General features: G+C 44.8%; 1 protein-coding gene and 1 long non-coding RNA gene across 6 annotated transcripts in view; one reads left to right on the forward strand and one right to left on the reverse strand.

Moving 5' to 3' along the window:
* Positions 1-16939: 16939 nt before the first annotated feature.
* LOC148542446 (uncharacterized) lies at positions 16940-19396 on the reverse strand. 2 transcript variants are annotated; one of them, XR_015877823.1, is made up of 3 exons: positions 19235-19396; positions 17460-17559; positions 16940-17065 (listed from the first exon to the last, which is right to left on the reverse strand). It is a non-coding gene; the product is annotated as an uncharacterized LOC148542446 (long non-coding RNA). The 2 variants fall into 2 exon arrangements; XR_015877822.1 differs by lacking the exon at positions 19235-19396 and adding an exon at positions 17657-18159.
* Positions 19394-24817, forward strand: part of MAP2K4 (mitogen-activated protein kinase kinase 4) — a 54267-nt gene continuing 48843 nt past the window's right edge. For 3 of the 4 annotated variants that reach the window (XM_088468606.1, XM_088468608.1, XM_088468607.1), the window contains exon 1: positions 19396-19575. In XM_088468606.1, coding sequence (XP_088324732.1) covers positions 19473-19575 — 103 coding nt within the window. In that variant the 5' untranslated portion in view covers positions 19396-19472. Of the gene's footprint in view, positions 19576-24817 lie in introns of all 4 variants that reach the window. The other variant, XM_088468610.1, reaches the window with a different exon arrangement.

Below are 24817 nucleotides of genomic sequence, written 5' to 3' on the forward strand. Positions count from 1 at the left end.
TGGTATGTGGAAAAAGTGTCTGAACATACAGAGACTCTCAGAGGTGATGGAAAAAGAGCTTTTGTAGGAAAAAAGACAGTGTGCCCTTCTGCAAATTTAGATATGTCCACCAAACGTATAATAATAAACTATTAATTTTTTAAAAAATATTGTTTATTGAAAGCACAGTATTGCAAGTGTAGGTTACAGAAATACAAGTAAAGGTGCGTACCCACGGTACGATATCTATGAACGATATCATTCGTTCAACGATAAATCGTTCATATAGTTAATTTTTATGCAGCGAACGACCAACGATGCGCATTCCCGCATGAAAGATAACGATATCTATGGTCGTCCGTACATGCAGGCCAACTTGGACGATTTCATCAAGATTTACCTGTTCAGAGATGTGGCAGGATGATATCACTGAAAGACATCTATCATATATATCTTTCAGTGTGTACACCCAATATTGTTTGTCCTGCACAACCGAAAGTTCAATCGAAATCGTTCAGCGATATCATTGGTTGTGCAGATTGTACCGTGTAAATGCACATTAAGAAAATAGTACATAGTTGTACAATAAACGTTTGTAACAACAATAAAGAGAAACATGTACAAATGAATATCTGTATCTGTGGTGCAGATTCCACCAATACATTGATTGCGATAGTGCTCCTTTGGTCAGGTTGCTGGAGCTGAAGCTTCCCGCAGCCTGACCGGTGCCTGGTCATGCAAGAGGCCAGGATCTGCGTCAAACCTGTCCTCGTCCCTCCCAGAAAACGGAGGCGTTTCTGGGAACGGTGATCAGAAACGCCCCCCAAAACGCCGCAGCATGTCAATCATGCTATGCGAGTTTGCAATACCTGTTCAGCACATGCGCAGAACGGGTCCTGCTCAGACGCAAACTCCTAACAATCGGAGATGTACGTTCATCCTCGGATGAAGGTACATCTCTGAATCAGGTCCAAAGACAATAATAGGTAGAAGTTACTTCTTTCAGGTAACTGCTATTTGACAAGTCGCATGCATTAGTGCACACAGCAGCGTCTAGTGGCGTTTGCCCGTATGTGACTTTATGCAAATGCTGATACAAACTCCTTCCCTTGTGTACATCTGTGTAGCCGAATGTGCAAGGACTTAGATGCCCACTTTTAGGGTCCATCACACTGTAATGCCGAATGGTGCGTCCTTATATACCACTATCGTACCATTGAAACTTGCATATGCCCTAGGGCAGGTGCAATTTGTCTGACTATGACCTCCTATGCCTGCGTCTGTGAACACAGCTGCTTACATTGACATGCCTGCAACACTACCATAGCATGCCTAATGAATGGACCATTTCTGAGTGCATTTCTAGCAACCTTCCAGGAACGCCCATCATATTTCCACAATATTTCCGATACCGTCCATCTAGATTGCAACAGAGCACACTCTGTAACGAGCCAAACAAGTTTTTAGAAACTTTTGTGCATGCACAATAGCAAAAACTCGCTCAACTACATGAACATCAGCATTGTATGTGGATTGTGTGCAACTCCGTTTCAGATCCATGATGTGTTTGAATAATTCATGACCACCCTTAGCTGGGACAGTGGTTACCCTCTGTGGGATTTAATTCAATCAGGCAGACCAGAATATATCCAAAATAAGTCTTTATTAAGACAGAACAAAACCATTATTATTATCATTTATTTTATATGGTGCCACAAGTGTTCTGCAGCGTCTTACAAAGTACATAAATAAGTGAACAAGAAGCCGGTGACTTACAGTACAATACAATGCAGGACAAGGACAAGATTTATATACATTGCTCCATTAGCGATCATAACACTCAAAGAAGCAACAGGGCGTAAGCAATCAAGTGTTAGGTGCCATAGTGGGGAGTGAGGAATAGATGAAAGTACAAGAAAGGAGAAGCACAAGAGGGTAGAGGGCCCTGCTCAAGAAAGCTTACATTCTAATGGTAAAGGGTAAATGGTAACATGTACCCCCCAGCAGCCTCTTGCAGTCAGCACCCCAAAATAAGAATCTCAGTATCCTGCCGCAGTATTATTGCTACTGATTAGCTAGACAGTCCTGTGTCCCCCATCCTGGGATATTGTCTCACACAGACCTTGTCCTGATAGGTGGAAAATATTAATACTACCCACTACTGTGTACTGCCTATAATGTAATAGTCGTATTTTTAAGAATAAATATGGTCACTTATAAATACAAAACAATTGTTGTAAAACAAAAAAGTGATACCACGTGATGGATTGTCCAATCCAATTTTTATAAAGTCACTATTCTTAACAGATCCAAGTTCTATCAAGGGCTGACAGTAATGGTGGGTACACACTACACGATATGCTCCCTGAGCGATATCGTGTAGTGTTGTCCCCGGCAGGCTGTGCTCAATGTCGTTCATGACATTGAGCACAGCCGCTGAACGATATCATTAACGATATCGTTCAGCGCCGGGCTCTCTCCCCCATTCCCTGACATGCAGCAACCTGACGAGATCGTCAGGTTGGCCTGCATGTCAGCCCGATGAACGATTATGATGAACGACCTGCGGGAACGCGCGTCGTCGTCATCGTTTTGATGTTAAAAATGGACGATAAAGTGGACGACTGAACGATAACGATATCGTTCAGTCGTCCACTTTATCGCCCAGTGTGTACGCACCATTAGTTGAGGTTCTGTTCATATGTACATCTTTTACTTCTTCCCTAGAAAGGTGTAGTCTTTGGGCCTGATTCAGACCCACTCGCAAGCGGCTGTCCGCTCGCAAGTGGGTGGATGGTGTGCACTGCGCATGCGCACGGCGGCGGGAGCTCCGTCGTGCGCATGCGCCAGACGCGACGAGCGAAGGACTTTCCTTCGCTCGTTGTGTCTGATCAAAGGGGGCGTGCTGTCGATGTTGATTGACAGCACGCCCCCTTTGGTGGGCGTGCCGGGGGCGTGCCTGCCAGACGGGGGCGTTCCCAAGGGAACGCCTACCGTCAGAAGCCGGCCCACTGACATCACTAGTGATGTCAGTGGGAGTGACTTTGGCTCTGATAGAGCCAAAATCACTCCGGGCCTTGCGGTTGAGAAACTCAACCGCAGGCTCCGGCTCGCAGTGGCGATGGTCGCGATGGTCAAGACCATCGCGGCCATCAACCTGCACGCTCGTATAGGCTGTGGGTGGTGACCCACAGCTATACGAGCGTCCAGGAGGACGCTCCATAATTATGGAGGACGGCCCTCATTCAGAGCGTGCGCTCTGCTCAGAGCGTCCGGCTCTGAATGAGGGCCTTTATCCTGTATTCCTCAGAGAGGGGAAGAGAAGAGAAAGGTGAGACCAATGGTGTAGTATATCAAAGTCTAGGTTGTGGTAGTCCCCAGGAGTAGTCCAATATTCGTGGCTATGCTCCTCACCTTATCCAAATAAAGTGTAGATGGTCGTACCGTACTCACGTAAAAACGGAGTAGTGGCCACATTTATTCTTAAAAATAAGACTATTACATTATAGGCAGTGCGCAGTAGTGGGTTGTATTAATATTTTCCATTTATTGTCTATTGGGAGATGGATGACCCTCCTCTAATACTACCCCACCGCAGCCGCCTGTGGGCCTGATTCAGAGGCGGACGCTCTGAACGAGCACTCGCTCTGAATCAGGGCGTTTTTTTTTTTTGTTCGACCTCCTGGCCGCTCGCATAGCTGTGGGTGACCGCCCACAGCTATTGCGAGCAGACAGGTTGATGGTCGCGATGGTCAAGACCATCGCGACCATCGGGCTTGCGACGAGACCCTTGTGGTAGGGTCTCGTGGCTGCAAGCCCCAGAGAGCTTCTGGCTCAAATAGAGCCGGAAGCTCTCCCACTGACATCACTGGTGATGTCAGTGGGGCCGCCCCCAAACGGCAGGCGTTCCTTCGGGAAGGCCTCCGTTTGGCCAGCCACCCCCCCCCTGCCCGCCTACCAAACGGGGTGAGCTGTCAATCACCATCACCATCGACAGCTCGCCCCCTTTGGTGCGAGACCCGGAGCGACGGAGCCGGCTCCGTCGTGTGCATGCCCAGTGGGCAAACATCGACCCGGTTGCGAGCGCTCAGCGCTTGCGACCGGGTCTGAATCAGGCCCTGTGTGCGCAGTAGCTCCCTGCACCTTTTTCATTCATACTTATCCTAATAGGGTTTTCTCTGATGGCACCGCAATGTTTAGCCGAGAAGATTTTGTGCTGATGTCTTGTACACGAAGATTCTGCTGTTCTTTCATATGTGGCCGTCTAAACCAGAGTGTATGGCAGATTCCCTCTGGTGCCAAAACGTCTGCTCAGGTAGTAGGTAAGAAAGAAATACCCAGCGCCTAAGGAACAGAAAGGATATGGGTATATAACAGCAGCAGGTAAAAAAAGAGGTATTGCATACCTTTCAGGAAATATGATCATAAAAAACTCCCCGTGCTGTTGTATAACCAAATATTATTCATCAAAATATGTATATTTATTTAATTGGCCCAGATTTACACCATAAAGTTCACCGTATAAAATTGAATGCAAATAAACAAAAAAATCATTAAACACTTACAGGCACATTAGTATTAGAAATATACATACACTTAAAATAAAATGTAAATTTTAGATGAGTGGCTTTGATTAATAGCCTGCTTCTTAGTCCTCTTGCACTGAAAAATATCTCTCCCACCTTATCTCCCAGTGCTGCAAGTCAGCCGCTTGTAACTGGCAATTTGAAAGTTAGCATAAAGCAGCTTTCAGAGCCCGCCGGCCAGTGCCTCATTTGCTCTGTATGTATGTATGTATGCGCGTGCCGTCTGCCGGGACACTGATTCCTTAATTGGACCTTCAGATACCCCGACTTGATGATAGATCTGTCCGCACTCTCCTAGTTAGGTGGGCCACTTGTAGGAGACTTAGCGGGTAGGGGAGGCGGAATATAGCAGTGGATAGCCCAGCGGCAGTTTCATGTGATCACAGTTTGTGCAGGCAAGCTCACAGGGAAGCTCAACAATCCAGGGGTTAGTAGTGGGCAACTGTCCAGCTGATTAGCTGAGAGCAGCAACGTGTTTCGGACAATGGTTTTGGTGGTTTCATGCGAGAGGGTGGCGCTGATGCGAGCAATGTTGTGGAGCTGGAACCAACAGGATAGGGCAATAGATTGAATGCGACAGGCGAAGGACAGGGAAGATTTAAGAATGGCTCCCAGGCAGTGGAGTTGGGGAACAGAGGAGATAGTGGTGTTGTTGACAGTGATAGAGAGGTTGGGAGGGGGTGGAGACTCTAGACAGAGAGACAATGAGTTCAGTTTTGGCCATGTTGAGTTTCAGAAAGTGCTCGGACATCCAGGAGAGGTAGAGTTCAGTGTCATCCACATAGAGGTGAAATGGGAGCTGATTAATTCACCCAGAGAGGAGGTGTACAGAGAAAAGTGCAGAGGGCCAAGGACAGAACCCTGAGGGACACCCACGAGAAGGATGGATGGGGGGAGATGGAACCAGAGGTAGAGACGAAGCGAGTGGCGAGGTAGGAGGTGAACAAAGAAAGAATGGTATCAGAGAGGAGTGCTGTAGGAGAGGATGATCCAGTGTCAAAGGCCGCAGAGAGGTTCAGGAGGATGAGGAGGTCGAAGTGGCCCCTGGATTTGCCAGAGAGAAGATTATTGGTGACTTTGGCCAGGGCAGTTTCAGTGGAGTCGAGGGGGCAAAAGGCCAGACTGGAGAGGATCAAGGATAGAGATCGGAGCCATAGCAGTTGAGATTTATTTTAGAGGCAAAGGGGAGAATAAAAATTCAGCTGTAATTCGAAGTGAGGAAGGGGTCAAGGTTGGGTAAGATAAGAGCGACTTTGAAGATACCAATGGAGAGTGATAGACTGAAGAGATGATCAAGGTGGGAGTAGGCAGTTGAAAAAAGGGAACAAAGGATGCAAGAGGGGATGGGATCTGGGAAGCAACTACAGTAGTGGGGCAAGAGGATAAAATAAGAGAATTGACTTTGTCTCAGGTGGTAGGATGGAAGGAGCAAAGGGGTAGGTGGCAACTATATTCATAGAATATGCAACAGTCTTTATATTTCCAATATATACAATATTGCAGGTAATAGCAATGGCAAAATATACCTAATAACATTAAATAACGGCGGTTTTGGCCTTAGTAAATCTGAGATAGCAAAACCGCCAGGGTTTAAAACCTGCCGCTTAGTAAATTTTGCCCATAGTGTCTTGACGCCTTAAGGCACAAGACACCTGCCGCTACTTAGAGGTGATCTGTAGCTTACTGTATTTTTATTCATATTTTACATCTTAATCGTATTGCAGACGCAGCGAAACACCACTCAAAGTGACTGGAAACGCTGACTTGCGAGTTTAACCACATAGGAACAAAGGAGCTGATTCAGACCTGCTTGCTAAGAAGCGTTCGCTCGTAGCTGCTGATGGTTCACATTGTGCGCATGCGTATGCATCGCAATGCGCGTGCGTGAACCACTGCGAAAGATCGGGAAGCGTTCACTCGACCAGCATAGACAGCCCAGCTGAATGAGTGACAGGTCAAGCTGATTGTGGGTGGTACCGAGCAGGCAACTAGAAACGGGGGAGTGGAGGTGCGAACAAAGGCATGTCTGATTGTCTTAACGCCATTTCACAGGCGTGCATAACTACCAGGCAGGTAATTAGTACACGTCATCTGGTTGTATTTCACACTGAAGTGATCGCAGTGCTTGCGGCAGGGTAGTCAACCTCAGCGCCGCGATCGCATCCAATGGTGCTCGATGTATCAGTGGTTTCAAGCACTTCTAGGAGATGACGTGTGCAAGTGGGCGTTTTATGATTGGCTGGTGGGTGTCTGCATACACTAAGTGATCGCACGCCAAGACATAGTGGGCACGCCTGCCTTGCTGGGCGTGCGCAGGATTTGCATACGCTGGGTGCGAGCGGGTCTGAATGAGCTCCAAAGTTTCAATAAACAAACAACAGAACTTGGAGTGAGAATAAGATGCGGCCGCTACACAGATTCAGACTCCATTGCACACAGATGTACAAATGTTGCAAATCAAATTGATCAGTGTAATCTAGCAAAGTAGTTTTGTCAGTTTCAGTTGTTTTATTTATGCAAATAAGATGCACATCTTGAGCAAGAAAGATGCATGGTGCAGTAAGTGGCCCGGGACCTAGGCCCTGATTCAGACCCGCTCGCAGCCGTTGGCCGCTCGCTTGGTCTTTTTTTTATTTTTTGGTCTCCGGCCGCTTGCAAAGCTGTGGGAGACAACCCACAGCTTGTGCGAGCGGCCAGGAGACGATCGCGATAATCGCGACCATCGGCCTTGTGACAAGACCCTGCAGCAGGGTTTAGGCTGCCGCAAGGCCGAGTGGACTCCCTGCTCTAATAGAGCAGGAAGTCCACTACTGACATCAGTAGTGATGTCAGTGTGCCCACCCAACAAACGCCAGGCGTTCCTAAGGGAACCCCTACGTTTGTCCAGCCACCCCCCCTACCTGCCCACAAAACGGGGCGAGCTGGCACTCACCATCAACAGCATCCCGTCTTGTTGCGAGCCCCGTTGCGACTGAATTTCATTCGCTCAGTGGGGCTTGCGCACATGCACGCTGGACGCGGCTTATGCGCAGTGCGCAAACATCGGGCCGCTTGCGAGCGGCTCTGAATAAGCTCCCTAGTGCGCCGAGAAGGGATATTTGCCGTGAATTGAGCAACAGTGTATGAGGACACATCTATAGGATATGAAAACTAAGCACATGAGATGCAAGATAATTAATCTCTTTCCAGAATGATTGAAACTTGGGAGAACTACACCAGACATGCAGAGAAGCACTTAATTGATGGCAATTCATCCAGCAGCTATCCGATCCACCTGGGAAGATGCCACAGTTCCTGGTGGGAACAAAATACAACTGACAGGGCACTTGATTAACACTATTTGTGAAAATGTTGATGCAGGATTTGGCAACTGCTTAAAAAATGTAATAAATCTAATTTTTGCATGTGGGTATAGAAAAATATAGGTTTCTAATTCATACAAGAAAAGCCCCTGATCCACCCTACTCCTATAGAATGCTGCAAGATTTTACTATCTTGGTAAATGCATGTGCGAACCCTTAAAAATTACACATGATGTTGGAAAACAGCATTTACATAATATTTTTCACTGGCCACAGTTTTTAGCCAGTGACTGATTACAACTTCTATAGATAAGGAATCAAATCATGTCACCACAGCTGATTACCTAGCCCAGAATAGCTGTGTATAGCTCCACACCTGCCAAATGCCCTCCCACCATAAATCCCTAAATTTGGGATAATCAGTCTCATTGTGAGGCCCATTTATCATTGCATTTTTGAGGTAAAATCCTGTTTACCTCAAATATTAAGTTTCCCCTGGATGTTTCAAGGAGGGAAGAACAATATATAATAGATTCACATTTTGCATCCAAGATCCAGACCCTAAAATGTATAGGTACATTGGCAGCCTCTTTATTGGGATAGCTCCCAGATTCCTGAGGGAGCAGACAATTCTCCCAGAAGTTGAGTCACCAAAGTATATTTACTAAAGTGCAAGTTTTTAGATGTTGCCCATAGAAAGAAATCAGATTCTACAGCCATAAAGAAAATCAGATTCTACCCCTATAGGGCTGTGAGCAAATATGTGCACGTCCGAGTAGAGTCTAAGCTGCGAATTGCGGTGCTGGCAACGGCGTGAAAACACCATTGCAATGACAACTCGCACCCTTTACGGATAACCTTTGTGGATAATTTAATTAAACCCATGGTTTTGTTATAAATATAAATGGTACAACACAATATGCTTTTCTACCAGCAGATGTCAGGAGATTCTCACAAGAAACTTGACCGCCAGATTCAGTGAGGCTTGTAGGCCTCATTAAATACCAATATACTGTAATTTTTTATCATCCAGTCAAAACAAGGTTAAATGAACATACCCGTAGGTTGTTTTATACTGTGTAGTGACCAGCCTAACTAGGGGCCTGACTCAGAGATGGATGCAATGGGGATTTTTACGCAGATTGAGCGATTGTTTGCCTTTGTGCATGCGTATACTCCGCACTATGCGCACTTTGCGCTTGTCTTGCGATTCCACATGCAGAGAGAACCTTTAGGGGAGGTAACGGGGGGATGGTCAGAAAAAAGCAGAGGGGTCTTACCATTTAAACACTATTACATGGGCATGTATAAATTAGCCACATACACAACATGAGAGCTGCAGTATTTGAGACAGGTCAGACCTGCTTTGCTGATTGATATGCATCGATGTTACTGATACCTACACTGGTATGCAAAGTCGTATGCTAATAAGGCAGCGGTGGACGTCCCTATGCTCTGGTAAACTTTGAAACTGTTAGCCTATTTTCGCTGCTGCGTACCGTGCGAAATCAGAGCTACGACTGCATTAGTGTCCATCTCTGAATCAGGCCCTAGTAACTCAATAGGCTAGGTATTTAACCATTGAAATGATCTTGCAATCTGCTTTAAAAAACTCACGTGTCTCTCGCTATGCCATAGTCACAATTTTCACAGGGAATTTGGGTTTGTATTGGTTAGATCAGAGGTGTGACCTTTATTCATATTTTGTAGTCAGGAATGTTGTGAGGTATTTGCTGTAAGCACATTCTCACCTGCGCTGCTGCATTATCTGCCAATAGACATGCATTCTACACTTGGGCCTGGTTCTGAGTCGGGCATAAGTGGCAATGCAGATGGTTCTTACAGATTGCAGCATACTGTGCATGCACCACAAAGAAATAAAATGGTGAATATGCATGCACCAAATCAGTCTTAAGCACACGGAAGGAGTTCGCTAGTGCGTACGGATTGATCCATCCTTTGACAGACCACACTATCTGTGAAATGGCCGTTGCTGGGCGGTAACTGGGAAGAGACCATGGATCCGTCTCATAGTAGTGACATGGGAGTGTTGGTCGACTTCAGTGCAGACGGAGACAGGACGTGTTTCAGACGGATGTTTTGCAGCCAGCACGGGGCTGGTGTAAGTCCTGATACTAATATTGATGGCTGCAGACGTACAGTAAGAACAGTGGGCAGGATAGGCTAGGGATGGCCATTGTCCATCGATGTTTCAAAATCATCGATCGTTTATGGTCGATGTTGAATATTTTTTACTATCGATGGCTAAAAGCCAATGGTTTTTAGCCATCGATGAACGAGTGGGAGCCCGTTGTGTTTGTTTTTTTCCCCAGACGTGACGGAGATTAGCCCCGCCCCCCGGTGCAGCTAACCCCCACCCCTGTATTTTCATTGGCCCGCGTTTCTCCCCCGCAGCGATGGCCATCGAGGGCTGCAAACCATCGATGGTTCACCATAGATCGTTTGTGTGCCATTGATGATAGCCACCGATGGACATCCCTAGGATAGGCTCCCACATGCAGTCACAGATTTTTAGTATACACAGCTGAATTGTCGCATTAGCATAATGTAGCGAGGAGGCAGCTGCAGCCAGGCAAAAAAAAGCGGCCTCAGACTCAGAATCAGTACCTTGATCTGAACCAAAAAGCCAGGAAGCCACGGCTTGCATTGTAGATGGAAACAAGCCAAGGAATACAGTGCAGCTGATGATGAAGCAGATGCCGCTGCAGCAGGAGCAATAGCACATACTGAGAGCAGGGCACATACATACAGTATGTCTATTCCCTAGAAAAAGTGACTTCACTTTCCAGCTGCCATTAGACAAAGTCATTTTATGATAGAACATACATAGGTAGAATAGGAGAAGAAAGGCTTGTCGGACACACAGAAGATACTGACTCACTTTTTCAAAAGATTTGCCTCTGTAAAATTCCTTATTTTTAGTTTTGACCTACTGTATTACATGTTATTATATGTTTGCCAAAGAGTAATTAAAAAGTGTGAAATATAGTTAAATTCTTTATACATAACATAGTGGAAATTACTGTGCTCCAAGGTCTGCCCACAGGGGAGGACATATAGTGGGGTGCTCATGGCTATTGTGATAAAAGAGACTACGTTAGTAGCCAGCAGAATACCTTGACCAGTGCTGAAGCAGGTCAATTTTGCCACCTGTGTCGCCCCTGAACAGGTGACTACATGATGCCGGCACTAAGTAAAGCACTGACCATGCGGCTCTACAGGCTGCATGCCAGGAGCATCTAAAGGCTCCTGGCTGTGGCGCCCTGGAAGCCAAATTCAGATACCACAATTTGCACAAATTTGAACGATTTTTAGTTACGATGCATCGAAATCGTGCAAATCGCGCAGGTAATCGTCTAGTGTGTGGACACCTTTACTCTCTCTGCACTATGGCCCTGATTCAGACCCACTCGCGAGCGGCTGTCCGCTCGCAAGTGGGTCGATGGTCTGCACTGCGCATGCGCACGACGGAGGGAGCTCCGTCGTGCGCATGCGCGAGACGCGACGAGTGAAGGACTTTCCTTCGCTCGTAGTGTCTGATCAAAGGGGGCGTGCTGTCGATGTTGATTGACAGCACGCCCCCTTTGGTGGGCGTGCCTGCCAGACGGAGGCGTTCCCAAGGGAACGCCTACCGTCTGAAGCCGGCCCCACTGACATCACTAGTGATGTCAGTGGGAGTGATTTTGGCTCTGATAGAGCCAAAATCACTCCTGGCCTTGCGGTTGAGAAACTCAACTGCAGGCTTCTGCTCGCAGTGGCGATGGTCAAGACCATCGCGACCATCAACCTGCACGCTCGTATATGCTGTGGGTGGTGACCCACAGCTATACGAGCGTCCAGGAGGACACTCCATATTTATGGAGGTGGGCCCTGATTCAGAGCGAGCGCTCTGGTCAGAGCGTCCGGCTCTGAAGCAGGGCCTATATCTGCACCACCTGCAGTGCAACATGGTTTTACCAAGATGCACAGTTACTTGCTCTTTTTTACTCTGGGCCTGATTCACTACGGATCGCAACTGCGATCTCGGCTGCGATTACGCATGCAGTCTCACTGCGATGATATGCTAATCCATTGAGATCGCTAAGCCGTCGCAGCACTACATAGGGACGCCCACCTTTCCTTACACACATTCGTAATGTTTAGCAAGACTGCAAAACCATCGGTAACATCGAGTACAAACGTAGCCTCACGCACACTTGCACAAGGTCAGACCTCACTCAGGAATTGCTAACCTCAGTGTACGTACTGAGTACTCGAGCTGCGGATAATTTATGCACGCCCCTGCAATGGCGTTCAAACGCACTGGCACGGCTGAGTTTCGCCAACCACTCCCCCAAACGGTACTTCCTGTCAATCACTCTGTGATGGGTCTGCATAGTCACTGCGATCGCAGCACTGCAATGTATACGCATAACGCAACAATCGGACGATTGCATGCGTAATCGCAGTGGCGATCCTTGCTGAATCAGGCCCTCTATTCCCAAATCTGAATCAGGCCCCATAGTTTTTTTTTTTTACTTTAATTCCAACCTAATAGCACATGTGTTTTTCGCTATCAAAACGAATGTAAAAAAGATTTCTTGTGCTTATGAACTGGTTGGATGAAAGTGTATCTGATGTACGCCTGATGTAAACCTGATGCATATTCCAATGGTGCAGAGCTGGACACATTTTGGTTTTAGCATATATACGCTATTCTTATATGTTTTTTTCTATTTTAGCATATTTGTTTTTCCTTTTTTGCCTATGCGCCCAGCTTTAGGTCTCCCGTTTAGCTCTTTTGATTTAAAGCCACAAAATTAAGCTGCAAACTTCTTTTTTTCAGAACTCTGCACTGCATTGAGATTAAATGGCACCCTGCCCGTCGGCACTGCTGCTGCAAAACTGAGAATCAGTATACTCACAATTTCAGAACCCCCCGCACGTGCCCGATACTTTATCCCCGGAAAATCAGCGATGTGGAGCGAAAAGTCCAGCACAAACTTTTCGCTCCCAAATTTAATACGGGCCTATATGTATTTGGTTCTAGATCACAGGTTCTCAAACTCGGTCCTCAGGACCCCACACAGTGTATGTTTTCCAGGTCTCCTCACAGAATCACAGGTGAAATAATTATCTCCACCTGTGGATCTTTTAAAATGTGTCAGTGAGTATTGACTACACCTGTGCACCTGCTGGGTAACCTGCAAAACGTGACCTGTGTGGGTCCTGAGGACTGAAGGCCCCCATACATCAGAGATCGATTGCAGCAATCGTGCAATTTGCAATCGATTGTGTATAAAAATCTTTACCTTTTTCAATCGATTGTGGCATCTCTGCAATCAGCAATCGATTGAAAAAGGGAAAGATTTTTATACACAATCGATTGCAAATTGCACGATTGCTGCAATCAATCTCTGATGTATGGGGGCCTTGAGTTTGAGAACCACTGCTCTAGATCATGCTTCAGCTGCACTGTTTTCCATGTATTATTATGTTACTTTTAAGGTGCATACACACGTAACGAGTTTTTGAACGATTTAGCTATAACGACGTCATTGTAGTTCAATCATTGAAACAAATCGTTCAGTTTCTTAGTTATAACTGATGAACGATTATCGTTCATGCGCGTTCCCATTTGTAGTTCATTCTGACTGACCAACTGAACGATTTTCATTAAGGGAAGTTACAAAAATCGTTTGTAGTTCAAAGCTTTAAGGTGCATACACACGTAAAGATATCGTTCATAGATCGTTCAAAGGCCCTGATTCAGAGCCACTCGTAAGCGGCAGCTCGTTCGCTTCGAGCGATGTTTGCCCAACTGCGCATGCGTACGGATTGTTATACGCATGCGCGAACCAGTCAGTGCGGTCGAAATTCATGTGCTCACAAAATAGCGAATGCCTGATAATTTGAGTGACAGAATGAGGCGTATGTGGGTGGTAACAGGGGAAGGTGCTTGAAAACGGGGAGTGGAAATCCGATCGCAGGCGTGCTTAAAAGGTCAAAACGGGCGTTTTAAGGGAGTGCATAATTAATCCAGCAGCGTCATTGACCACGTCACTTGGTTTTTTTTAACTCAGAACTGCTCGCAAAATAGTGGTTGAAAAAACCAACCACAAGAAAAGCGAGCAGTTCATACGCTGGTCGATGTACTCGATTAATCTAATAAATAGCGGACATGACGTATGGTGCGAGCGGCCAGGGAGCGTATTTTTTAAATTTACGTTCGCATGTTTTGCTCGCTCGTTCAGACTTAGAGGCGTGAACAGACCGCAAAGTGCGAACGGTTCATTTGAATAGCCACCCCTTTTTAGAAAACGAACGACCGCAAATAGCGAGAGGCTCTGAATGAGGGCCAAAGATCTTTCACAGATATCTTTCAGTGAAATCATCCTGCCACATCTCTGAACAGGGAAAATTGACAATATCATCCAAGTTGGCCTGCATGCATGGACGATGAAAGATATCTTTATCATCCATGCGGGAACGTGCATCGTTGGTCAATCGTTGGTATCAGAACAGTATGACAAACATTAGGGGTAACAGCTAAATACATATATGGAAATTTCTATTTTTTATTATTTTCTTTATTTCATTATTAAACTCAGTGGCATTCCATCCAGTCTGTGTGTGGTAATTCTTGTTTACTTCCTTTATTTTGATGTAATCAGTCACCGAGAAGATATTTAATTAGTGCAAACGAAAAGCTTTTAAATTTGGAACAATGAACATCCTGTGGTGGTCAATGCTTTTCACAATAAGATGGACTGCTAATTTGGCCACTGTTCATGCTTGCTATAAATTAAAGGGAATGGGACTTTGGTAAATGACTTTGGTAAATGACTATACATAATGGGAATTGTAACACACAGATGTACTCATTACGGGGCTGATTTTGATTTGGGAACAAAGCAAACAAAGCAAGTAACTGCGCACCTTGGCAAAACCATGTTGCATTGCAGGTAGGGCAGATTTAAAATGTGCAGAGAGATGTAGATTTGAGAGGGGTTTGTCAAAACTCAAATTTACTGTACAGTAAATCACAGTGTGAAAATAAAGCTGTCCAGTACTTGTGGGCAACATACATGCAAAAGTTGCCAGTATTTACTCTGCATAAAATAAAAAAATATGTATGTGCACCCCTTTCATTGAAACATAGGGCCTGATTCACTACGGATCGCAATTCTCCTTATACACGCGCAACGCAGTTGCTAGTATCAGCAGTGCTATGTAAACGTTTGCATTCGCATTGCAATCACAGCCTGACATAAGGACATAAGGACGCCCACTTCCCCTTACTCACATCCGTATACTAGGGCAACATAGCGAAACCATCTATAACATCGGACCCTTACGCACAGTTAAGGCAGGTCAGATCTCACGCAGGAATTGCTTACTTCAGCGTACACTGAGAGCTCAGGCTGCGTATATGGCTTTGCAGTGGCTAATTAATGCACACCCTTGCAACGGTTTCCCTACGCACTGGCACGCCCAACCCCCCACCACCTCCGACAAACGGCACTTCCTGTCAATCACTGTCATGGGTCTGCGCAGGCTCTGCGATCATAGTCCTATTCGCAATAGCTAGTTTGCGCAATGCGATGCAGAACGCAACAATCGTCCGATTGCGTGCGTATAAGCAACTGCGTTCCTTGCTGACTCAGGCCCATAGTTTGTCCAAGTGCAAAATTACTAGTTTTTTTGCTTTGCTCCCAACTAGGGATGGCCATCGACGATTCATAATCATCTATGGCCAATGTCGAATACTTTTACCATCGATGGGGTTGAAACAGATGGTTTCTCTCCATCTAAGGCACAGCATAACCAAATGTTTTTGTTTTTTTTTAACAAGGGGCCGGGACACAGAGCATAGCTCTGCCCCCGACCCCAGGTTCTGATTGGCCCAAGGGCCAGTCAGTCAAAGAACAGAGATGACTATCGGTTGGTGAAACCATCGATGGTCATCCATTGCATAGGTGGCAACCATCGATGGCCACTTGCTATATCACCATGGATTGTAACCACACCGATGGCATCCCTACTCCCAACTCAGAATCAGCTCCTAAAAGATGAAACTGTTATCAGAAGCTCCATTTCCGACTTAGGTTTCTATGGGGGTTACTAAACTGTCAAATTTATGGGTGTGGTATTACTTGTCGAAGTCAGACTGTCGACACCAGAAGTTGACATATTCTGAATGTTTACAGTGAGAATATCGACACGGTCATTAGGTTGACAATCATTATGTAGACATGTATTAAGGTTGACATGGTTAAAATGTCATAACAATCAGAATGTTGACATTTAAAATGTAGACACCAAAATATCTACATATTTTTTGGGGGTTGTTTTAGCCTAATCCCAAACCTAACCCTAAAATCAACCAAAAACACATGTCGACATTTTAGTGGCGACATGTTAATATTCTGAATGTGTCGACATTTTTACTATGTCAGCCTAAATGTATGTCTACATGTTGATTGTTGACCTAATGACCGTGCCGACATTCAGGCGGTCAACAAATCGACGGCCACACATGCGCAGTAGGCGCACCGCAATCCCCCCCCCCAAAAAAAACAGTCTGAATTGAGACATATTTATATAGCGCTTTTCTCCAATAGGACTCAAAGGGGGTGATTCAGTTGGGTGCAAACTTAGCAAGGTAAAAAACCTTGCGCTCAAATTTGGATTACCGCGCTTTCCCAATACCCGCAGTATCCAATAAAAAAAAAGTGGTTGCAAGGTTTTGTAGAGCTGAAAACTCTGCGGTGCGTAAAAAAAATAGAAGGATACTCACCTGCCCAGAGGTCTCAGGTGGCCTCTGCGGCTCCCTGTGGCCTGTCCCTCCATCTTGTCACTGGGGAGAGGACTTCTGGGAGTCCTGGTGGCTCCTGGGAGATGTAGTTCAGTCCCCTAATTGAAGAGCAAAACCCTGCAACTGCGTGAAAAACCCTGTGCTGCAGGATTTTTGAAACTTCCCACCCGCAATTGGATTCCCCCAAAGTACTTTACAGAAACCATGAACATAATACAGAGGTTTTTATTTGCATAAAATACAGAAACCATGGATATAACAAAAAGGTGAGGCAGCTATTTTGGGTCATCAGTTCCAAGGATTCTACAAACGAAGGATCCAGGTGAGGCAGCCATGTTAGGTGCACTACATAGCCTTACACTGGGCAGATTAGGAAATGTCTGAAAGAGATGACCCATAATTAGATAACATTAAAAGGCGAAATCCTTACTAGATCATCAACAGAACCATGCGCTGTTCACCCTACACAAAAGCATACAAGGGAAGGCAGCCATTTGGGCAAAGGTTACATAGGTTACAATGTGAGATAAGCAAAACATGGATATAAGATATACCAAGGATAAAATTAAAAGCAACTAATACCCACTGCATAATAGTTCCTGCCCAAGAAAGTACCAGATGAGGCAGCCACCTAGGGCTCACTACATAGGCTACAGTGGGCAGGATGTGGAATAAAAAATGGGATGCTAGCACTCCTTTTATATTTTGTTTTACACAGGTATAGGGAATAGTAAAAGAGCTCATAGGCCTTTTAACCAATCCAGACTAACTCACTTATCTGTCCATGGAGTCAGTCTGGCTGTCCTTCTTTAACTATAGTGCCAGGGTTGTGTCTGCTACCCTGCCAAAGTGCACACAAAAGCCAATGGTTGATCTGTAAATATGTATAAAAATAAAAAGTCAAAATAATGTAATCTGTAGATTTCCTGCCCAAACATATTTGCACCTCTGGGTGCTAGCGCACCACCCACCTACAAGTCAAACTGGGCTCCAGGAAGCAAGCATGCGCATGGAGGGGTCAGTCATACGCATTTCAGTCTCATCTTGTTAATGAAAGAGTGAAACCCAACTGTAATGGGGTGTTCTCTTAATGTAACTGCCAGCTATGCAAAGTTGGATGATAGCCACCACTGCTAGGGGCACAGTGGGCCGCGGACCAATCAGAAATGGGGGCAGGTCTTCGCTGCCATCAGGGGGGTGGAGTTATCCCGTACTAGTGTCACTAGCATTGGGCATAAAATTGAAGTAGGAAAGGAAGAATATAGATTATACACAACCAAACAAAATAAAAGCAAGAGCTAACATCATACATAGTGAACAGTGACTGACAGGTTGGGTTTGAAAATTTAGTAATGCAGAAAATTCTCTTTTTTACATCACTGTTGGACTAGCAGCTGCAGTGATTTTTATCAGATGCACAGCGAGATCTTGTACATCTGTTAGTGACTGATAATTGCAAGCTCAGACTACAAAAGATAAACTAGTTCTGTAATTCACGCTTTCTGCATAAAGCTTTACAGCAGCTCTGGACAAATATGGCCTTTAGTCATACTACTGCCTCACAGCACTGAGGTCTTGGGTTTGATTACCACTAAGGCACTATGGGCCTGATTCAGCAAGGAACGCAAGTGAGAGAACGCACGCACTCGGCCGATGTTTTCGCACTGCGCTTGCTCGAACTAGCCAGTGCGATTGGGTAAGGGTACGCAGACTACACACAGTGTGTATGCAGACCCTGCCGATATTGACAGTTTGTGGGTGGTGACGGGAGGTGCTTGGGCGAACGCAGACGTGCCTGTGCGTGGGGACGCCATTATAGGGGCGTGCATAATTAAGGCAGTGCGGTGGCATACGCAGCCAAACGACTCGATGCACGCAGGAAGTGGGCAAAATCCAGCACGACATCAGGTCAACCTCTATTGTGCGTATGGTTCCGATGGTTCTCGATGCTTCTGCTGTCTTGTGGACTACTCAGGCTTTGAGTAAAGGGAAGTGGGCAGCATTGTGTAATGCTGGGCGTCTGCATCTTATGCTGCGGTTGCCGTGCGTATGCATTGATTAGCATATACATGCAGCGGCCGAGTGTGTGCGCACACTTGCGTTTCTTGCTGAATCAGGCCCTATATGTGTGGGGCTTGTATGTTTTCGCATGTTAGCCTGAGATACCACGGGGAACTCCAGTTTCCACCCACATTCCAAAGACATACTGGTAGGTTAACTGGTTTTGATAAAAAATGTACCCTAGTGTATATGTGTATGTGTGTGCACATGTGGTAGGGAATATACTGTAAGCCCCACTCTGGAGCAGGGACTCGTGTGACTGACCAAATATTCTCTGTAAAGCGCTGCGGAATACGTGTGTGCTATATAAATAACTAGTAATAAATAGTGAACTATAATTGACAACTCTAATGAACATGGCTCTGCAGCATCCAATGACTGGCAGCTCTGAGGACAAGACGGTCTACAGCAGCAACAGCTCTTCTCTTTCAGTCATCATGTAAATAAATGTGAAATATCCGGCTCAGATATTGCTAAATACTCCCCACCTGCAGCAAGGAATGTAACAAGCAGTACCACCCCGGGCTTGTGTGTGACTGGGAGTTGCTGTGCTCTCTCATTCTCTGGCCCACAACCTCTTGGTATTCTGTGTAGGCCGGGGGTGGAGGGTCGTGACGTCACGAGGGGAGGCGGCGCTGCAACGTCAGACTGAGGGATTCTGGGAGGGGGCAGGCACAGTGGGGGTTGCTGCATTGCAGCCTTCATTTGGAATCTAATATATTAACAATGGCGACTTCCAATCCCAGTAACAGTGGTAGCAGCGGTAGCAGTGCGGGCCCCGGGATCCCAGGACAGCCCCAGCAGCACAGCACAGTGAGCAGCATGCAGGGTAAGTGACCTGCCGAGACTCATTCTCTGTCACCCCCTAATCTGTCCAGCAGTGACCCCTAAACCTGTGCCCAGGTTATGTGCCACCCTGATTAAGTCAAATAGTACCAATCTAGGCCCCCAGTACCGGACCTACTCTCTGTTCATTTTAATCTTATGAGTTATGAGCTACCTTGCTCCCCAGTGTTTGGCAGTGCACCCCTAAACTTGTGCACAGGCTGGTCACCCATGTCCAGACACATCCCAGTGACTCTCTAATCGTGTGTGCCATCCTAATGCCAGTGTCTAGGAGTTCCCCTCCCCCTTAACCTGAGCTTGTATTTTCTAATGAGCATGCTCACATATGTCCAGCCTAAGCTCCCTCAGTGCCTATGAACCCCATATATTCGATATTATTCTGACCTGTGCCATAGAGTGCCACTTTGACTGCTGGGTGCAGAATTGCTTTACAGTGAGCTTGGTGAGAGCCCTGATTACCCTAGTTTTACACAAGAATTAGTCCTCTAATAAGTGTTGCCCAGGATGAGAACCTTGTGTTTCTATAAATCTTTGTACCATCAGTCTCTTCTGCCCAGTACACAGCCTGAGACACAGGCTGCCCAGTCTAGGATCTGTACCCCGTCTGTGCCATCCTAGTCTCTTCTGCCCAGTCTAGGATCTGTACACAGTCTGAGACACCTTCTCATGCCCTAATGAGATGTCCTCCAAGAGTCACCCTGTTATTCCCTTTTAGTATAGGCACTCATAACTTTTGTCCTGTCTGGTTACCTTTCCAAGTGTTACCCCCCCAATCGCTGACATTCTGTTCAAACTACCAGCAGAATGCTGCAGCCCTCCTCCCCCAAAGTCAGTATTACTATCTTGCCTCCCACTTCCCCTAATAAGGGTTTCACACTACCTTGTCATGTCTGCAGTGCCTTTTATCACCACAAGTATGTGTTTCACCACCTACAGATGAATGAGTAAGAACAGTGAGTAGCTGCTGTCACCGTCCTTCTCCCTTAATCCAGTGCTATGGACAGCAGTATTATGTGCAATGCTCACAACCCCGATAGAACGTAGTGATGATCCTGGGCTTCCACTGTCACCTGCAGATCATACCATTCCCTTGTTTAACACAGTTGCAAAGAAAAAAAAACAAAACTACAATATCTTCTCTCTTTTTTTTTTCTTTTGCCCTTTGGGGAGCACTACCACTTCCTACACGTATAGGACTATTAATTTAGTGGTCTTACTTTTATACAACTGTAATCATATAGCTGATGCCGGAGTCCCCGTCTTCCCTACTCCCCTTGTTAACACAGTAAGCAAAGTTGGCCTAAATGTCTGTTTGCATACCTTATGTCAGTGTGGACTTCATGTCAGAGTAGCGACAGGGTATTGATTAAACCTGAGTTTTGCACATAATTGTGACACAAGCTTTGAAAATACTAAACAATGATTAGCCAACCCCCATCATCACCATATGTCCCCCAGGAATACTGCATAGTACAGTGACCAGCAGCAGCTCCTGTGCTATCCTTTCTTCTCTCAGATTCATGCAGTGACGAGCCTGATTCTCTTAAGCCATCCTTTACCCAGAATAGTGCAGGTACAAGTGACAGCCCTGCATATTCTTCACGATACTGTGCAAAGACCCCCGTATAAATAGGAATAGTACGGTGATCAGAGGTTGCTACTGTGACACCATGTTTACCCTTTGGAATATGCCGTGGCCTCCATGTTGTAATGTTTGTGTTCAGAATGGTGTTAGACCATTTCATCAGAATAGCAAGGTCACTGTTACACCTCATAATAGCACAAATACCAACCTGTGAATAATGTGGTGCCTTACAAAAAAGACACATGGTAGTCCTTATACAAAATGTCACAGTATTACTATGTGGATTACAGAATGTCTCATTTTATGCTCCTTTTGCTTTTTGTGACCTATGTTTCATATTGTCTTTTCCCACAGTATCCCCCCTTGATGATAATACTGGGATACATTTCTTGTGTTATAGTGACTGCTATAATTATTCACACTCTGTTTTAATGTTGTTTTTTCTTCATTATGTGACATTATAGTATGCTTTCATTGGACCACTGTGTTTTGGGGAACACTCCTTTTCTGTCTTGATTGGGTGAATGTGTGACAAATTATATATGACCTATTGACATGGCATGTGTAAAGGCAGTTAAATCAATTTAATTATTTGAGCAAAATATTTCAAGAATACCTATACTGTTATATCCATTATGTGACATTAACCAGTGTTTCTGAGAATGCAGCATATCAGTTCCATAGGAATTGGTGACATCATTGAGGTACTTCACAAACCATATTGAATAGTTCTGAGTTCCCAGTAAATAGTTAGGCTACATTTTCAGGAATTTGCGTTCATCCCCTCAAAATAGCTGCATACATTGTGCATGAAGGTAGAAGTGCTACTGATCTATCAAATAATTATTAACAAATGTTTATCAGGCTTTTATCATTATTTATTTTTTTCTCGATCACATGAAACACTTTCCATAACACAGGAGCAAACAGCCACTATATTATCATACACTCCAGATACTTTGCTAATGCTGAAGTTTACTATAAATGGCTTTTTCACAAATACTTTGTAGAAATTAAATTTAGAGGAAAAATTTTAGTTAAAGGGGCATTAATATTAAGTAGAAAATTAGAAGTGTTTTGCATTTAATATACCAGTTTTAAATTCTGTGCTCAAAACTACCAAAGACGCAGCGGTTTTCAAAAGCACTGCTTAGTAAAGCTACATCTAAATGTTTTAAGCTGGGTACACACTAAGCAATCTATTGCGCGATATATCATTTCGAAACAGTATATCGTGCGGATCGTATATTGTGTACACATGCTTGTCCGCGGGCTGTTCATTGCATCGTCCCATCTGCTGTGCTGCACAGCAGATGGGACAATTCAATGGACGATGCAATGCTCCTAAATGCAGCATGGAATGACACATTGCACTGTCCTCCACTGCATCATGCAGTGTGTACGGACGGTACAATGAATCGCTTCATTGCGTCCCATTGCTGGGTACACATCATGTAATTTGTACCCAGCATAAGTCAATAAGTGAAATGTTTTTACCAAGGCAGTCTAATGTGTTTCAACTTGGGTCAAGGCATGAGAAGTAGATTGTGTGATCTCCTTTTGAAACTTTTTAAAGTCTGTGTAACATTTATGGGACATAATAATGGAGCAAGCACATTATAAACAATTTAATTGTATTTAAAATATATATTAAAAACCGGGTCACTCACAAGACTTGTCCTCATACAAATTATCTGTCAATCAAATAACGTGTCCGTTAACAATTCAGTCAATGTTTTGGTCCCTCAAAATAAATAAATATATATATATATATATATATATATATATATATATATATATATATATATATTTATTTATTTTGAGGGACCAAAACATTGACTGAATTGTTAACGGACGCATTATTTTATATATATATATAATGTATAATCTCTCTCTCTACAGTCAAAAGTTTGGACACACCTTCTCATTCAGTGTTTTTTGTTTATTTAAATTATTTCAACATAGTAGATTAATACTGAAGACCTCAAAACTTTGAAAGAACACGCATGGAAGGAATTATGTTGTAAACAAGAAATGTTTTATGTTTTAGATTCCTCAAAGTAGCCCCCATTTGCTTGGATGACAGCTTTGCACACACACTTGGCATTCTCTCAATCAGCTTCATGAGGTAGTTTCCTGGAATGGTTTTCCAACAGTCTTGAAGGAGTTCCCAGAGGTGCTGAGCACTTGTTGGCTCCTATTTCTTCACTCTGTGGTCCAACTCATATCAAACCAGCTCAATTGGGTTTAGGTCGTGTGATTGTGGAGGCCAGGTCATCTGACGCAACACTCCATCACTTTCCTTCTTGGTCAAGTAGCCCTTACATAGCCTTGGAGGTGTGTTTGGGGTCATTGTCTTGTTGAAAAACAAATGATGGTCCCAGTAAGCGCAAACCAGATGGGATGCATGGCGCTGCAGAATGCTGTGGTAGCCATGCTGGTTAAGTGTGCCTTGAATTTTGAATTAATCACCAACAGTGTCACCAGCAAAGCACCCCCACACTATCACACCTCCTCCTCCATGCTTCACAGTGGGAACCACACATGCAGAAACCATCCGCTCACCTTCTCTGCGTCTCACAAAGACACAGCAGTTGGAACCAAAAATCTCACATTTCGACTCACCAGATCATAGTACAGATTTCCACTGGTCTAATGTCCATTCTTTGTATTTCTTGGCCCAAACAATTCTCTTCTTCTTGTTGTTCATCCTCACTAGTGGCTTCTTTGCAGCAATACGACCATGAAGGCCTGATTCACGCTGTCTCCTCTGAACAGTTGATGTTGAGATTTGGCTGCTACTTGAACTCTGGGAAGACTTTATGTGGTCTCTAATCTGAGGTGCTGTTAAATAACTGTTTCTGAGGCTGGTAACTCTAATGAACTTATCCTCTGCAGCAGAGGTAACTCTTGGTCTTCCTTTCCTGGGGAGGTCCTCATGAGAGCCAGTTTCATCATAACGTTTGATTTTTGCAACTGCACTTGAGGATACATTCAAAGTTCTTGAAATTTTCCATATCGACTGACCTTCATGTCTTAAAGTAATGATGGACTGTCATTTCTCTTTACTGAGTTGAGTGGTTGGTGCCATAATATGGATTACAACAGTAGTCAAATAGTGGTGTCCACAGTGTACTAACCCTACCTCTGCACAACACAACTGATGGTCTCAAACACATTAAGAAGGCAAGTAATTCCACAGATTGACTCTTGACAAGGCACACCTGTTAATTCAAAACCATTCCAGGAGACTACCTCATGAAGCTGATTGAGAGAATGCCAAGAGTGTGCAAAACTGTCATCCAAGCAATATTTTGATTTGTTTAACACTTTTTTTTTTTTTCTTTACAACATAACTCCATATATGTTCTTTCATAGTTTTGATGTCTTCAGTATTAATCTACTAAGTTAAAAATAATTTAAATAAACAAAAACCATTGAATGAGAAGGTGTCCAAAGTTTTGACTGGTACTGTATGTGTGTATGTAAAATATATAATATTTTGCCAGTTTGAGTTTGTTCATCTACATATGCTGGGAAAAGATTGATGACTGAAAACTAAAGGTTCCTATCCAGTAGGCGACCTGAAAGTCTGAACATCTCGCGTTCAGACCTTCACGTCGCCGAGGTGCGAGCACTG

The sequence above is a fragment of the Taudactylus pleione genome, unplaced genomic scaffold (assembly GCF_031769625.1).
Source record: "Taudactylus pleione unplaced genomic scaffold, aTauple2 ptg000012l, whole genome shotgun sequence".
In the NCBI taxonomy this organism is placed as follows: domain Eukaryota; kingdom Metazoa; phylum Chordata; class Amphibia; order Anura; family Myobatrachidae; genus Taudactylus; species Taudactylus pleione.